The sequence below is a fragment of the Chinchilla lanigera genome, unplaced genomic scaffold (genome assembly GCF_000276665.1).
Source record: "Chinchilla lanigera isolate Chin_1 unplaced genomic scaffold, ChiLan1.0 scaffold00136, whole genome shotgun sequence".
In the NCBI taxonomy this organism is placed as follows: domain Eukaryota; kingdom Metazoa; phylum Chordata; class Mammalia; order Rodentia; family Chinchillidae; genus Chinchilla; species Chinchilla lanigera.
The window spans coordinates 798,280-813,987 of NW_004955537.1; the positions used below are offsets into that span (position 1 = coordinate 798,280).

The 15,708-nt window shown below is 47.7% G+C and overlaps 1 protein-coding gene across 3 annotated transcripts in view; it reads left to right on the top strand.

Annotated features, from left to right (window-relative positions):
• The window catches only part of Ctps1 (CTP synthase 1), a 37,421-nt gene extending 24,616 nt beyond the window's left edge, over nt 1-12,805 (top strand). For all 3 annotated transcript variants that reach the window (XM_005410582.2, XM_005410584.2, XM_005410585.2), the window contains exons 9-19: nt 2,777-2,909; nt 4,262-4,350; nt 5,275-5,369; nt 6,030-6,092; nt 7,631-7,674; nt 8,982-9,078; nt 10,135-10,190; nt 10,271-10,367; nt 10,873-11,017; nt 11,570-11,658; nt 12,668-12,805. In XM_005410582.2, the coding sequence (XP_005410639.1) occupies nt 2,777-2,909; nt 4,262-4,350; nt 5,275-5,369; nt 6,030-6,092; nt 7,631-7,674; nt 8,982-9,078; nt 10,135-10,190; nt 10,271-10,367; nt 10,873-11,017; nt 11,570-11,654 (904 nt within the window). In that variant the 3' untranslated portion in view covers nt 11,655-11,658; nt 12,668-12,805. The remainder of the gene's footprint in view (nt 1-2,776; nt 2,910-4,261; nt 4,351-5,274; nt 5,370-6,029; nt 6,093-7,630; nt 7,675-8,981; nt 9,079-10,134; nt 10,191-10,270; nt 10,368-10,872; nt 11,018-11,569; nt 11,659-12,667) is intronic.
• The last annotated feature ends 2,903 nt before the right edge of the window (nt 12,806-15,708 follow it).

Here is a 15,708-nt window from a genome sequence, read left to right on the forward strand (position 1 = left end):
CGTAGCACATGGTAGGCATTCAATAAATACTAGGTCACCTTAAGGCCATCCTGGGCCATCCAACCTTGGTTAAGCTCCCAGCTGACTGTAGCTACGTGAGTGAGCCCAATGGATACCAGCAAAAGAATCAAACTGCCGCGTGTAGAGTCATGAACTGATAAATGGTTCCTAGTTTAAGCCCTAAGTTTTGAAATTAGTGTTATGCCAGAAGATGATAAACAGTGGGGTTATGAGAAGGGCTGGGATGCTGCTGGCCTTGTGGAGCAGCTGGAACCAGGGCTTTCTTCCTCTGTCCTTTGTATTTGTTTTTTTCCTATACATTAGCTTCCTTTTCTTTCACAGCACATGGAATGTCGTCATGGTGGAGAAAACCTGGCTGGGTTTTATACCTTTTAACTTAAACTGATGGGAAAAAAGTGACTCCTTTCTCTGCACCCCACGTTTAAGAATCCCTGGAAAGCATCTCATTGTCCACCTTGGGTCAAGCACCCCCTTGGACCAATCATCTGGCAGCAGAGTGGGGAGGACAGGATCACATGACGCATGCTAGGTGACACATCCTGGCAAAACTATGAACAGGCGATGCTCTACGGTTTAGCAGGTGTTAACTGACTTCACCCCCAGAGCACAGTCCTATCACAGCTATTAGTGTCTGTGCTTTGAGTGAGACACTTGAAAATGGAGGCACAGAGAGCTGAAGGGACTTGGCCATGGTCACACAGCTAGAAAGAGGTACAGCCAGGACTCATACTCAGGCTGCCCCACACTCTTCGTGATCACACGTCTCTGCCTCTCATACTAGTTTCTGGGGGAATCCAGTGGATGGAGGGGTCGGCAGGATGGAGGCCTTCCCCACTAACCCAGAAGTGAGGAGCCTCTAGGAGCCCATCATCCCACCTCCTTCCAAATGTCTGTCACTAGGCAAAGGTAGCGGAAGGGCCTGGGTGACCTCTGATAATCAATTTGAAAACAGTGTGGTTTTTACCAGGAAGAAGGTTTCAGTTCAATGGAAGGAATTTCTTCAGAGTCTGGGAGAGCGGCGAATGGCTTAGGTCATCCAGCAAGCAGTGTGCTGAGCTGGGGTTGATGCTTAGACCTGAAGATGTGCTCAGGCTGTGCTGTTAGCCACAGGCTTTTCTTCATTTTGTTCTGAAAATGCAGAAAAGAATATTGGTGGTGGTGGGGTGAGAGAAACAGGGCCCCTATCTCTCTGCCCATATCTTGCGAGAGACCTGCTGTCTCCCACCTGATGGGTCTGTGCGATCGTGTCTAGTTGTTTATGGTGGTACCCTGCTTCCTTGCTGGTGTGTAAATTTGCTGTGTTGGGGGAGGAGTGGTGTGCTCCCTGATTGTCCAGCTTATGCTGTCCTGGCTGGGTCTATAGACTGTGGGGTGGGGAGTCCCTGAGGCCTCTTGATCCCTCTCCCCACCGACCTGGGTCAGCCAGGAAGGGACCACCGGGGACTTCCTTTGGATGAGACAGCATGGCTTTTGCATGGCTGGAAGCCAGCCTGGGAGGAATTTGCAGGACATGTCTGAATTCTTTGTATGGACAGCCTTTCTCTTTTGGAGGGTGTCAGGGGATTCAGTCACACCATCACACATTAGCAGTTGGGCTCTCAACGCATGTTAGAAATGGTCCTTGTGGTAAGAGATGTCAGAGTTCTTACAGCAGCCATGTGATTATATCATAGATGAGGAGTCCAAGCAAGGCTAGGTCAGTTCCCAGGCCTCTAGACAGAGAGTTAGGAATTCACATCCTGTCTCACTTGTCTCTTACCAGCTAGACGGTCAGTACACAGATGCCTAGTGGCCGTGGGTTGTCATGCATTCCCAGTACCCTGGTCAGTGGCTGGCCTTGGCACAGCCTCCTGGCTAGCTTGCCCACTCTTCGAGCTGTTTTGGGAACATGCCACTCACCCTGTACCAGAAAGTGCTCAGTGGAGGGTATTGCTGCCATCTGCCCCTAACCCTCTGATGTTGCTCATCACTTCCAAGATCTCCCCTCTGTGCCTTGGCATAGTGGGTCTGCTTTGCCATGGTTGCTAGGTCACTGTGAGGATAAGCAAGCACTTGGGAGGGCTCTCACTGCCTTGCTCTGTGGTAGCTATTTTCATTTTGACCTTTTCTCTTTCGGCCTTCATTACTTTACATTACTCTTAAATGCAGCCTTCCCTATTTTCAGAGACAGGTTGTCACTTTGTAGCTCATGCTAGTCTTGAACTTGCTAGGGAGGCCAGGCTGACCTCACACATGTGATCTTCCTGCCTTTCCCAACCATTGGGATTACAGGCTTGCGCAACCACTCCTGGCTTACGTGTCCATTTACATGTAGCTATCACAATGGTCCAGTTTTATGGTCCAGTTTATTCGTAAAACGTTATAAACATTGTGCTTTGTTACCAACTGCAAGGAAAATTTTCAGCAAGTGTGTACTTTCCGTTGTGTGAATGCCCTATAACTTGTTTGACCCTTTTATTTTGCAAATTACCTGTTTATGTAAAAAATTTTCCCCTTTGGGATCGAAATTTTTAAAAAACAAATTTGTGTGAGATTTTCAAACTGTCTCTTTGGAACAGCTTCTGAAATCCTACTTTCTCTACAGAGTCTGTCAGGTTAATCTGAAATTTGCTTCTTTACTAATTTATATGTAACACTTAGGTGTGACATTCACTCCCATTATTACATCTTCACAGTTTTTTGTTCTTCTCTTCTTGGTCTTGGGATGGTGTATACATTCTAATTAATTGGGTATTTCTTGACCTTTGTTTTATAGATACGATCGATTGCTAGAGACCTGCTCTATTGCTCTTGTGGGCAAATACACCAAGTTCTCAGACTCATATGCCTCAGTCATTAAGGCACTAGAGCATTCTGCATTGGCAATCAACCACAAATTGGAAATTAAGGTAAGGAGGGCTAATGCAGGCACAGCCAAGGTTAATAGGGAAATGGTCTGTATTCTTGTAGATGTTGTGTGCACATCTGCTTTGTTTTTGGAACTCTCAATTTCTTTTTAAGGATAAGAAGGATTTAGCTCCTGGCTCTGAGAAAACAGTAGAGTATTATCCAAAATAATGAAGGGGAAGGCTGGTCAGAGTAGAGGTAGGGAGAGACTGAGCGCCTGGATCTGAGGATCAGGTGATCACATACAACTGCCCTGTGAAATGGGAGGGCTGGTGGACAGATGTGGTGCATGGCACTGCCTGGCTAACTGTCCTAATCTGCACTGTGGCAAACCGAAGCTGAGCTGGTAGAATGTTTGGATGCGGCCCTGCCTGCCGCTGTCAGTAGCAAGAGTGTAGACAGACCTACCTTTACTTATCAGGGGAGTAAGTGGGAATTGATCATAGTGAGAAACCCACTAGGGTGGTGAAGAGTGCTGATGAGGATGTGGGACTTGCATACCTTGATGTGAGCACTTTAGAAAATAGTCTGGCAGTTTAAAAGTAGATAAGACTGAAGAATTTCAATCCCAGATATTTGTTCAAAAATGTGTTCATACAAAAAAAGCATTTTTATACAAATAGGTACATTATTCCTAGTAAGCTACGCCTGGAAACAACCCAAATGCCCCTAACAGGTCAGTAGATAGATGTATTGTGGATTATTTATACAATGAAAAACTACTCAGTGCAAAGTGGGACCAAATTGTTACACACAGCAACTAGAATGAACCTCAGAAACACTGAGCGAGAGAAGCCAGCCACGAGACAAACGCTTGTATTTTACTGTATGTAAAATAACATCAGTATTGTTCAGAAATGAAACAAAACAGAAACACGAAACTGGGGAAGGATGGCCTGGAAGAGTGTCATTTGAACACACCAGAGAACATGTTTCATAGTGTCTCCCAGTGGCTTAGGTGGGCCAAGGTTCAAACAGACTGTCTGTAGTAGATGAAGCCAGATTTGGAGTTGAACAGTTTTGCTTTTTTAAGACAGGGTCTCACTATTTAGTTCAGGCTGGCCTTGAACTCAGTATGTACCCCAGACTGGCCTCAATCTTGTGGCGATCCTCTTGCCTCAGCCTCCTGAGTGCTGGGATTACAGGCATGAGCTGCCACACCCAGCTTTGGAATTAAACAATTTTGAAGGAAAATGCTCACATTTTAAAATCTTATATTTAAAATGTTAAGTTATTAAATTTAAATATTACTTTAAAACCAAAATTATTGGAAGTGCAACACTGACAATATTATTTCAAGTCATAGAAGTTCATTGGGAATCACTAGCTGCCTCTCCTCTGCCCTGGTTCCCAGTACATAGATTCCACGGACCTGGAGCTGAGCACCATGCAGGAGGAGCCTGTACGCTACCACGAAGCGTGGCAGAAGCTCTGTAGTGCCCAGTAAGTAGTGCTCTCTGGCCGTGGCCAGGGGCTTGGTTTGCATTAGCAAACCTGGTCCTGCACGTTCAGTGCAGATAGCAGTTCATCTACTTGTTAAAATATTTTTTAGTTATTGAACAGACTACCTATTATGTGATTTAAGCCTCTCAAAAAATGCTGCTTGCCAGTATAGCTGGGGCTGAAGAAAACCAGTTTTAATTTTATTAGTACTGTGTACAACTCATCATTAGATTTATTTAAAGTTTTCATCTGGGACGTTTGATAAGTAGCCATCAGTCGCGTCTCACATTTGTTTGGCGGCTTCCCCCTCCCTTCCTTCCTCCTGCCCATCCTTTTTCTTCCCTTTTCTTTCTCTTTGTTTCATAGTGCCGAGGATTAGCCCAGGGCTGCATGGACACTAGGCAGTCTTGCTACTGAGCCGCACCTCCAGTCCTAGCAGCTATTATTTTTAATAGTAAAACTTAGCAAGAACCTAGAGCTCACTGGAGCAGCTGAATGTTTCGAGCTGGACACGTGCTGCTGAGATGCTTGGTCAGTGTGGCACTCTGCTGAGGAGCAGGCCCTTCTGATTCAGGAGCACTGTGAGCAAAGAGGAAAGGAGAAGTAAACTGTGTTTGTATTAATATGTATTCAAAATTATACCAAAGTAGTTGAGATGGGCAGAGCCCCATTACAGTGGTGTGCCCCATCTCTTTTTCCACTCATATAAGCATTTTCTTACATGACTAAGTCCACAGTTTTGTCCGCAGTTTCTGAATTCAATATACAACTCACTGATGCCTTTACATAGCATAATCTTAGTCCCAGTAGCAAAACAGATGCGGGAACTTCACGCTGTCAAGAGTCTCAGCAGTGGCTTCTTGGGTGGCGGCTGCAAGCTGGGCTGATGGACAGGGCTGTGCCTGTGCTTGTTCTCCTGTGCAGTGGTGTGCTGGTTCCAGGAGGGTTTGGTGTTCGAGGAACTGAAGGAAAAATCCAAGCAATTTCCTGGGCTCGGAAACAGAAAAAGCCTTTTTTGGGTAAGGAGTTATGCTGTGTAATCCCTTCTTTCTGACTAGTACAGAGGAGGAAAATGCACCCAGGGGACGGGGGCAGTAAATCAGGCAGGGTTGAAACAGAACATGCATCTTGTCTGTATATATAGGAGCTCAGATAGAAGTCTTTGTGGTTCTCTTTGGTAGACATTCGGTTTCTTTTTCCTTATGGAAGTGTATAAGCTACATATAGGTGCCGTGGAAGCTTAGGGTGGACTGTCCACCAGGAAGCTCTATTTGCGTGCATGTGAGACTTTCATGTCCTCCTCACTTGGTGCACCAGTTGACTTTAATTGGGAATAGGGATTTTGGATGCTTTCTGGTGCTGTAAACTTGAGTAATTTTTAACTTGATCAGTTGTAAATGAGAACTCCATGAGAGGTGGTGGTAAGGAGACTTGAATTTTGCTTGCTTCTCAGATTGCTAACTTTGCAGAACCTGGGACTCTTCATGTACACTTAGATCCTGCTTTTTTTAAAAATTGAATACAGATGAAGCATAGCAGCAAAATGTGGTTGCTTATAGCAGGAAATTAAGAATTTGTGGTTATGACTGACCGTGCAAGGCGGGGTCTTAGGTGGATGGGGGAGGTATTGGAGCTACGGTCTCAACAGAGCTTCTTTTCCTTTTCCCTCTCCCTGCAAGGTGTGTGCCTAGGGATGCAGTTGGCAGTGGTTGAGTTTTCAAGAAACGTGCTAGGATGGCAAGGTAAGTGCATCTCAGGACTCAGATTCCTACAGGACCGCTGCCTGGAGGGACACTGGCCTGGTTACGCGGTGGGCGGTGGGGCGCTGTGAGGAGGGTGCTGGTGCCTAGTGCGTGGAGCAGGAAGAGGGAAGTGCAGCCCTGGCCTCCTCCCCACGTGTTCTGTTCCTGAGATTCTCCCTTTGACCACCAGGGTCACCATCCAGTCTGTGCTCGCCAAGAAGACACCACCCTAAGGGAGACCAGTGCAGTTGTTATAAACCTGGGCTCTAGAACTGCCTGTTCTAACTTACCACTAATTAAGAGATTTTAGGCAACTTACTTAGACTGTCCAAGGCTCTACTTCTTCTGTAAAATGGGAGTCAAAATGGTGCCCACTTCACATAGTTGAAAAACTGGGTGAAATAGTTGGGCGTGGTGGTCCACACCTGTAATTTCAGCTACTTGGAAGGCAGAAGCAGGGAGATTACAAGTTTAAGGCCAGCTGAGACCCTGCTTCAGAAGAAAAGGGCTGGGGATGTAGCTCAGTGCTGCCTGGGTTAAAGCTCCAAAACTAAAAAAAAAAAAAAAAAGGTAAAATAATGCACACAAGCAGTCCCTAGCAGCTCCTGGCAAGTAGGAAATACTGAAGTAACATCAGATTTGTCCACTAACTGTATTAGCAAATACCCTCAACTCCAGCGGCTTAAACAGCCTCAACTCGCCACCTCTCAGTGTCCTATGGGTGACTCTGCTGGCTGGCTTTCTGCTCCTTGTAGTGTATCTAGAGTCACTCAGCCCTGCCTGGGTTTCGGTGGTATGCTCAGCCTGGCAGGGACACTGGGCTGGTGGCTCCGCATGATGACTTCAGTAATGGTGCCCAGGCTTCCTCATACATGGTGGCAGCTGACTTCGCAGACTGTAGGCCCACTGCACAATCGCTTGTCAAACTGGCCAGTATCTCACTGGCCAGAGCGAGTCACAGGTGAAGCCCAGTGTGGGAGAGGGCCGCAGGACATGGATACTGGCAATGTGGTTCATGGGGCCACCGTCGAATAATCTGCCACAGCCGTTTGTTCCCTTAGCCCAACTCACAGATAGTAGATTTTCAGAAAGTGCTGTAAGCAAAGCAGTCTGAAGGAGAGAAAGAGTCTGCAACAAGATGTGAGAAAACGAAGATAACAGTAAAAGAACTGTGATAAAGACATTCCCTTAATAAAGATTTTTAGGTTATACCATTGGTTTTGATTTCCCCATTTTGTACAGCTTGACTTTCCAGAAAGTTAAAAAATTGGATAGAAAAAGCTCACCCATGTTCATCTATTGAACGTCCCTAGTTTTTGTTCTCATCATTGATTTGTTTTTCTGGTGCTGGGAATCGAACTAAGGACCTTGTACTTCCCAGGCAGGCGCTGTGCCGCTGAGCTACATCCCCGGCCCACATCATTGGTCTTTAAACTGAAGGAGGTGATGGTGATTGAGTTTAGCGCTTAGCAATAAAATATTAAGTAATTGGTTTTGTTTTTAGCTATTTTTATAACTCAAGTATTTTAACTTTTCAGATGCCAATTCTACCGAGTTTGACCCCAAGACCAGTCATCCCGTGGTGAGTCAAGTGCCTGGATCTCTGGGGTTTAGAAAGAGCCGGGAGGGGCTCAGGATGCAGTCCATGGTAGAAACAGGCAGTGAGCACCTGTAACTCCTCCCAGAGATCCTCGTGGTTGTGTGCTTACAGATCTGACAGACAGGAAGAGCTGCACAGTGTAATCCCGCACTAGTCTTTCCAGTTCACCAGAGTCTCTGAGACAGGAATCAGCCCAGCCAATTGCGGGGATTGCTGATTAAAATAATTCCCCATGCCGCTCCCCTTGGCCCCCAGAGCACTTTACAAATACTGATGGGAAGCACTGACATAGGCATCTGATGCGCACCAGCCCCTGTTGTCACCCTGTTGTTCATTCGTGTTTTCCCTGGCAGCTGCCCTGGGAGATAGGCATGTGCTTAAAGCACTGCCATCGTGTGGTGCCGATTTGTCTCCCAGTAACCAAAGCCTTTCCGGGATGGTACACCTGGCAGTGTACCTAATAGCAGCGGTGTGCGGCACTGTCAGCCTACTCGGTTATTATGGCTCATTGGGAAGAACAGTGCCTTTATTCACCTTTGAACCCATAGCCTAGGAGAGACAGGCCGTTAAAAGGCATTTTTGCACCAGCATTCAACAAAGGTTGAATACATGTCCTAGAGACTGTTTCTGTCACTGAGGACGCTGATAAATGAGATGGGAAAGGTTCTTGATTTCTTGGCGTTTGGACAGCATCAGTGTACGTTTGTTGACCTGCAATGAACTTTGCTAATGTGAAGGCCTCAGGAGGAGAAGAACAAAGATTTTGAAGGGTGGGTCGTGAGGTGGGAGAGTGGCGCAGGGATATCCTGGGGTTATAAGGTGTTCAGGAGCACTGGACTGGAAGGTGAGCCGGGCTGTCCCTTCTGAGTGCCACAGCCCACCCATTCACAGGCACTTGCTAAGCCCCTGCTGAATGCCGGCCCCGCACCCCTCCCTGTGAGCAGTGCCTCAGGCCTGCACGTGGGGAGACACGCGTCACACCAGCTGCTCTCGGATCCATGCTGCTGCACTAGTTGCTCTCGGAATGTGTAAAAGCCTGTGGCCCTGGTGGTCCCCAGTGCCGGGAGCGGGAACAGCATCACAAGGACAGGCTGAAGGGTTGAACCTTTGGCCTAGAGGTTACAAATGATTAATTGGAAGATAGTTTCCCAATGGCAGCGTCTCTTACTGGGCACAACTGGCACGGTGGAGCCTGCTTACTCACACACAGGCGCCATTTGGTGATGGGACTGTTGCTTCTAACAGAAGCAGTGTTGGGTAGACCGTCTTTGTTTTCTGAACATCTCCAGGTCATAGAAATGCCAGAACACAACCCTGGGCAGATGGGCGGAACCATGAGACTGGGCAAGCGGAGAACCCTGTTCCAGACCAAGAACTCTGTCTTGAGTAAGAGCTGCCTCGGCTCGGCTGTCCAGGACGCACGTCTTTGGGTGGTGCTGTGGCTCCAGAGCCAGGCTCACTTCTTTTGTCTTGTCTTGCTTTTGAGGCTCTTTTTACCCCTGCCTGTTCACACTCTTTAGGTGCACCTTAATAGGTAGAGCAGCAGCGTGGGTCTTAGGGAGGTCACTGTGGATGCAGTCACACCCTTGGGCTCTGGACTCCTCGCAGGCTGAGGCAGTTACATTAGCTCCACTGCAGTCTTTTACTTTGCTAGTACTGTTACAGTGAAACAGTATGAAATCTCATGATTTTTGTTGTACAAAAATGGCAGGTTTATGTGGTTCAGTCTAAATAGAATTTTGTTCTAAGAATTACTCACAGATGCTAAAGATTCAGGAAAATTATAGGTGAAAAACATTTAAGAAAATTATTTTAGTAGAGCATGTTTTTTTTTCCTTGCCCATTGGGAACATTCCAACTTTGATTGGAAAAAAATGCCCTTGTGTCTGTCTGAGTTCCCTGGCAGCCTAGTTTGAGTACTGATCATATCCTTTTAACGCTGCGATGTTTTGTGGCTTTGTAGGTCTCATTAGGCATCTGAAAGGGAATGGGTGAGGCAGCTTCTTTGCACATCAGCTCCTGTTTACCCACAACCACCAGGCGCTGACAGCTTTGGTGGCTGTGACATAACCTGCACATCCACAGGGGTCGTCGGGGTAGCTCTGAGCCGTCTCCTTCCCCTTGTGTTCTCGGGGTTTGGTAGGTGCCAGTCTGTTTTCCCAGGCTTGCTCCCAGGTGCAGTTGAGAGCGGTAGTGTGTCCCATGGAGGCAGTGAAAGCCTGTCTCCATGATAGTTCTCCTTAGCATGGTCAGAAGGGACCAGAAGCCCAAGAATTAGTCTAGGTTGTGGGAAGAACAGGTGACCATGGTTGGCAGAATTGTAGTAGTCCAGCTGCGTAGACAATAAAAAAGTGAACCGTGAAGCAGGCTGCCATTGTGAATGAGTGATTTGTGAAATCAGAAGTCCCACAGCCAGCCTGGTTTTGTTTTCGTTTTTCCCAGGGAAACTCTATGGAGACTTAGACTACTTGGAAGAGAGGCACCGCCATCGATTTGAGGTGAGGACTCGAGTGTGGTCTCTTCTGTCCCTGGACAGAGCGTGGATAGCCCAGCACAACTGTTTTTCATGCTTCGACAGGTGAATCCAGTCTTGAAAAAGTGCCTGGAAGAGCAAGGCCTGAGATTTGTTGGCCAAGATGTTGAAGGCGAGAGGATGGAGATTGTGGAGTTGGAAGGTGATTGCTTGGGCAGCTGTGTTTAATGGAAAACTTCACAAGGCTTTCTTGTCATGGGGGAAAGTATAATACTGTGCGTCTGGCTCTTGACCTGGTGGGATTAAGAAACAGCTGTCTCCCCTGAGGGAAAGGGTGTTGGTGATGAGAGGTCTAGAGCCCTGGGAAATTCGTTCTGGTGCATGGCCTTCCATGAACAGCCCTTTACCCTCAGCTCCTCCTGCAGAGTGGAAGGCTGGACATGGTACCAAGTGAGCCACATGACTCAGGCTATGCGAGTCACAGGGGCTGGCCACTGGGATGGGCCCCTGAGCGTAGGCCCCGTAGCCTCGAGGAAACAGCAGTGTGAGTGAAAGGGTGCCGTGTTGCTCATGCTTTTGGGTTACCATTACTTAGATTCAAATGGTGATGTTACTTTCAAATAATTTTCAGGCCTGTTCAGCAAAATTTTTTCCGCTTTTACATTGCATTACAGTATACATATGGATCCTTTGAATTTCTCTTTCAGATCATCCTTTCTTTGTTGGGGTTCAGTACCACCCTGAGTTCCTGTCCAGGCCTATCAAGCCTTCTCCACCCTACCTTGGCCTCCTCCTGGCCTCTGTGGGGCAGCTTCCGCATTACCTCCAGAAAGGCTGCAGGCTCTCGCCCAGGTGGGGACGTTGCTTCGGGAGCCAGCTCCTTGTCTTCTCCAGTCCTGTGGGGTTACTGACTCACCACAGTGAGGTGTCATACTGCTATTAGGACAGAGCCAGGTTCCGGGGCTAGGTATCCCGGGTGGGTGCCGCACACTGCTCACATTTTGTGCAGGTTCCCACTCTGTCCCTAGGGTTTTCTTTGGCTGCTCCCCCTCTTTGCTGCACCTGGTTCTGGCGATGCTGAGCAGAGACCCCTGTGATCTGTGTTAAGGTGACTGGTTTTCCACAGGAAGTGAGCCACCCTGCTGGGGGATTTCTGCCCCATTGCTGCTTTCATCTGAACTGGTTATTCAGAGTTGGTGGGTAGCATGGGAAGACCGGGGTATAAATAGGTGTATATCTCTTGGAACTAGAGGAAAAAATTCATCTGCAGCCTCATGCCAAATACAGTATGCAGTAAAGAGTTGGATTTCTGCTGTGGGGACACGTGTCTGTCGTAATGGTGCCTACAAAAACAGAAGTGAGGTTTTGGTGGGAGATGATGAATCGGCCTTCTCATTTCTACAGGGACACCTACAGTGACAGAAGTGGGAGCAGCTCTCCTGACTCTGAAATCACTGAACTGAAGTTTCCATCAATAAATCACAACTGATCTGGTAATGTCAAGTGATATTTCCCCCTACAGTACTGGGCATTGAATCCAGGACCTCATGCAAGCTAAGCAAGCATGCTACCTCCCCAGCCCAAGTGATGGATCTAAGTTTTGTTATTATTTTTTTTTTAAATGGTATATACATGAGGTTACAAGCATATCATGGAAGTTTAGTGCTAAAGTTTATCTGCCAGAAAACGGAAGTAGTAAGGTCAGTGTGGACATGGGCGGGCCGCCCTGGTGTGGGGTGGTGGATACCAGTCACTGTGCCAGTGTCTTCTGGCCTTCTTGCAGGATGCGGGTGCCAGGTGCTTGGCCAACTGGGTGGGCTGGGTGCTTAGGCCCTGTTGTTTTATGAAGCTGTGAACTTGGAGATTGTGAAGGAGGTGACAGGCATGACAGTATGGTGGGTAATTACACAGCACCTCACGTCAGGAAGTACCTAAGGAAGATACTGCTTGCATATAACTTGGCGTTGATTGCTGCTTATTTCAGAAATCCTGCAAAAGCTGAGCATTTATTAAACAGATTTTGAATGTCAGTGTTTGTAATAACAAGATCTGTAAGTTTATCAAGTGCAGTAACTGTGGACACTGTTGTTGAATGTAAAAGTCAGAAGCGCACCCTGTACCCTAGCACTCGGGAGGCTAAGGCAGGCCAGCCTGAACTGCATAGTGAGACTCTGTTTCAAAAACAAACAAAAAGTCGGAATTAGAGATTGTGCCAGTAAAGAGGGTCAGGAATCTGGGGTCTGAAATGAGACCAGGGATCTTACTAGTAGGTTCCGGCTGGCCTGGGGCTGGGGGCAGGTGCTTGTATCAGGTCAAGGCAGAGGTGGCTGTGAGGTCTTAAAATGTTCGATTCTGTAGGAATTACAATTTTAGCTTTAATTATTCATCCTAGGACTGTTCTCTTGTGAAAAACAGGCATTGTTCCCCATGAGAACTGACAGAAAATTAACTTTTCTACTTAATATGCATCATGTAATTGCTTTTTTTTTTTTTTTTAAACAGGGATGATTCAAGAGAACCTTTGACTTGGAGTTTACAACTATGATTTTACACTTGGCTTTTGACACTTTTATTTTATTGGTACATTTTAGATAAACATAATGATCACATTCATTATAGGGAATTTGTACCTGTACGTGATATATCTTGATTCTTCTTTTTTTCCCCAATTCCCTCCCCTCCCTTGACACTTCTTTTAAATTATGTTTTTATTAAGATTATTTTATTATGGGGAAAAGGCATTTGGAAAACTGTCACTTGCGCGTCCCATCATGTATACTGGCTCCTTTGACAGGATGCACTGCCTGTGGGGTGTAGCGCTCCTTGTAGTTCATCACTTTCTGATATGAGAAGTTGGACATCAGGTCAGGAACTGATGGCCAGGGCTGGCGGGAGGCCATCAACCTTGCTTTTCCAACTACCTCGCGTCATCATGGATTCGAGTGTATTGCCTGTCGCGTTCCTGTGGGTGCCTGGGCCACTGCAGTGTGCCACATGGACTCGCCAAAGCCAGAAGGTCCTTGCAGCTCTTACCTCTGACGACGTTTGGTGCTGGTAACCTGCGTGTGTAGCTTGCCTCTAAGAGCCATGAAACCAGAGCTGAAACCTCAGTGCTGCTCCGAGTTGACGGGGACTTGTGGTGCCAACTGTGGCTGGTCCTCCTCATCCAAGGGGACAGTTTAATTTCCTATGTAGCCATGAAGAAGCCTGTGTCTCTGAAGTGCGGTTTTAAACCCCTGTGCTGCTTCTTATTCCTGGGGCTGGGGACACTCCTTGCATCAAGGGGTCACTTAAAAACACCTTTGGGGGAACTGCCCCTAACACCCTCCCATCTACAGATAGCTTTGACTCGAGGGTACTTTCTTCTTCCAGAATGGTGTTACTGTAGGTGAGATGCAATATGGAGAGCTATTTTCTTACTGTGATGAAATAGATGGCACAGCCACGTGCTCACTTTATTCTGGCTGAGCTCGATGTATACTCTTAAGAAATAAACAATGCAGAATACGAGACCTGCTTGGGTTTTCATTCTTGTGACTGGCTGGGTAGGAAAGGGGGAGCACACTGCCAGGGACACCAGGCATTCCTCCAGAGGAGCAGCTTCCGACTGAGTGTTCAAAACTAAGAGGAGCCTTTCTTGTTAATAGGAAGTGGAATTCTCCCACAGAGCTGTCCATCGTGGTTCTCAGGTGTGGAGGAAGATGAAAAGCAGCATGGGCACTGAGCGCCGTGTGACTGCGCGCACGGAGGGGGTGGTGCAGTGCCTTGTGCCAGGGGCCCTCTGCCGGCCACTGGATGTGGGCACCTCACCGGCAGCTGGGAGCGGCTGACCAAGGACTGTCTGAGGCAGCAGGACTGCTTTCTTCCCACTTAGCCTGCAGCGCACAGGCCCAGCAGCTCATCTCCATGCCAAAGTAAAGTTGGGGGACATTGGTGGAAGTGGCACCCAGCCACCCTCTGGAAACACCTGCATTCTGCTGAGACTCAGGCCTCAGGCCCAGCTGCTCACCAGTAGTAAAGCCTCCACCTGCTGAAATTTGAGATACAGGATAGAGGAGGAAAGTCTTTCTTTCTGTCCCACCAGCTTCTGGCTCAGCTCTACCTCAGAAAGACCCAGCGAACTGGGCTGCCTTTTGTCCTTCTACTCACTGTCCAAGGGTACCACGGCCCCTGAAGCCAGGAAGCCCATCTTCTTGCCTTTGGACCCAGCGCGAGCTGCCTTTGTGTACTTCTCACAGACTGAACTGAAACCCTCACTTCCACAGAGCTCTGTGAACTTGTCTTTGAGTACACTGATGGAGCATGACTCTACCCTCTCCCCCCATGGCCCCAGCGCTCATGCTGAGGGAGGGGTATGCCCATGGGCTGCACATGCATGGTTTGGCAGAGTCTTCTGTGGTCAAATTTCTGCCCTGAGTGCCAGCCACCTTCATAACCGTTAAGGAAAGGGACCTCTTGTGACTCCCCAGGGCTTTGCAGAGTCCAGTCAATCCCACAGTGCTGGCTGTGCAGACAGGACTAACAAAAGAAGGGCCCAACCAGATGGCACAGAGTAGGAGGAAACCCACAGCATCCCTCCTGGATCCTCCTGTGGATCAAGGAGATCAGACAGCTGTTCTGAGCAGTCTGGAGCAACGAAGGTCACTCTGACTTCACTCTGCCATAGAAACCAGCTATATCCTAGGAAAAGCATTTCTGAGGATTGTGAGGCCTGGATCAACGTCTAATACAGTGCCTGGCATGTGAGAAGTGTCCAGAAACACTGACCACCATTTTTAAGTAAAGTTCTATTTTTCTGAGACAGGGTCTTGCTATGCAGTTTAGGCTGGCTGTGAACTTAGTATTAGCCCAGGCTGGCCTTGAACTCACAGCAATCCTCCTGCCTCTGCCTCCTGAATGCTAGGATCACAGGTGTGTTCCACCGTGCCCAGCAAGTAATGATTTTTTAAAAATTTTTTATGGTGCTGGGAATGAACCCTGGGCTTTGTGAATGCTACACAAATGCTCTAGCACTAAGCTACATCCTCAGCCCAAGTTTTTTTGTTTTGTGGGGACTGAATTCAGGGTCTTTGCACTGAGCTACATTCCCAGCTCTTTTTAAACTTTTTTTGATATAGGGCCTCCCTAAGCTGGGCTTGAATTTTCAGTTAGCCTCCCAGAGTGCTGGGGTTATGGGAGTGCACCACTGTGCCCAGCTATTCTTTATTCCTGTAGCTCTCAAGCAGCTTTAGTGACCCTGCAGCAGGATTTTGGCAATGTGCACGCAGCTATATGACCACATTGTCCCTGTAACCAGTGTGAATGGTGGTGAAGGCTGAGGTTGACTCCTGTTTGATACGTGGGAAAACCAGGTCTCAGCAGTAGTGATTGGTCTAGCCGTCCCCCACCTGGCAGATGGGGTAAAGGCTTGCTTTTAGAGCTGTTCTTTTCTGTGTCTACTCTGTAGGATGTGGCCAAGGGCTTTAAGACCAAGCAAGTGGGGTGATTAAAGTGGTTCCATGGAGCCCCAGTTCTGTGAAATGCCCACTTTGACAAAGGTCCAT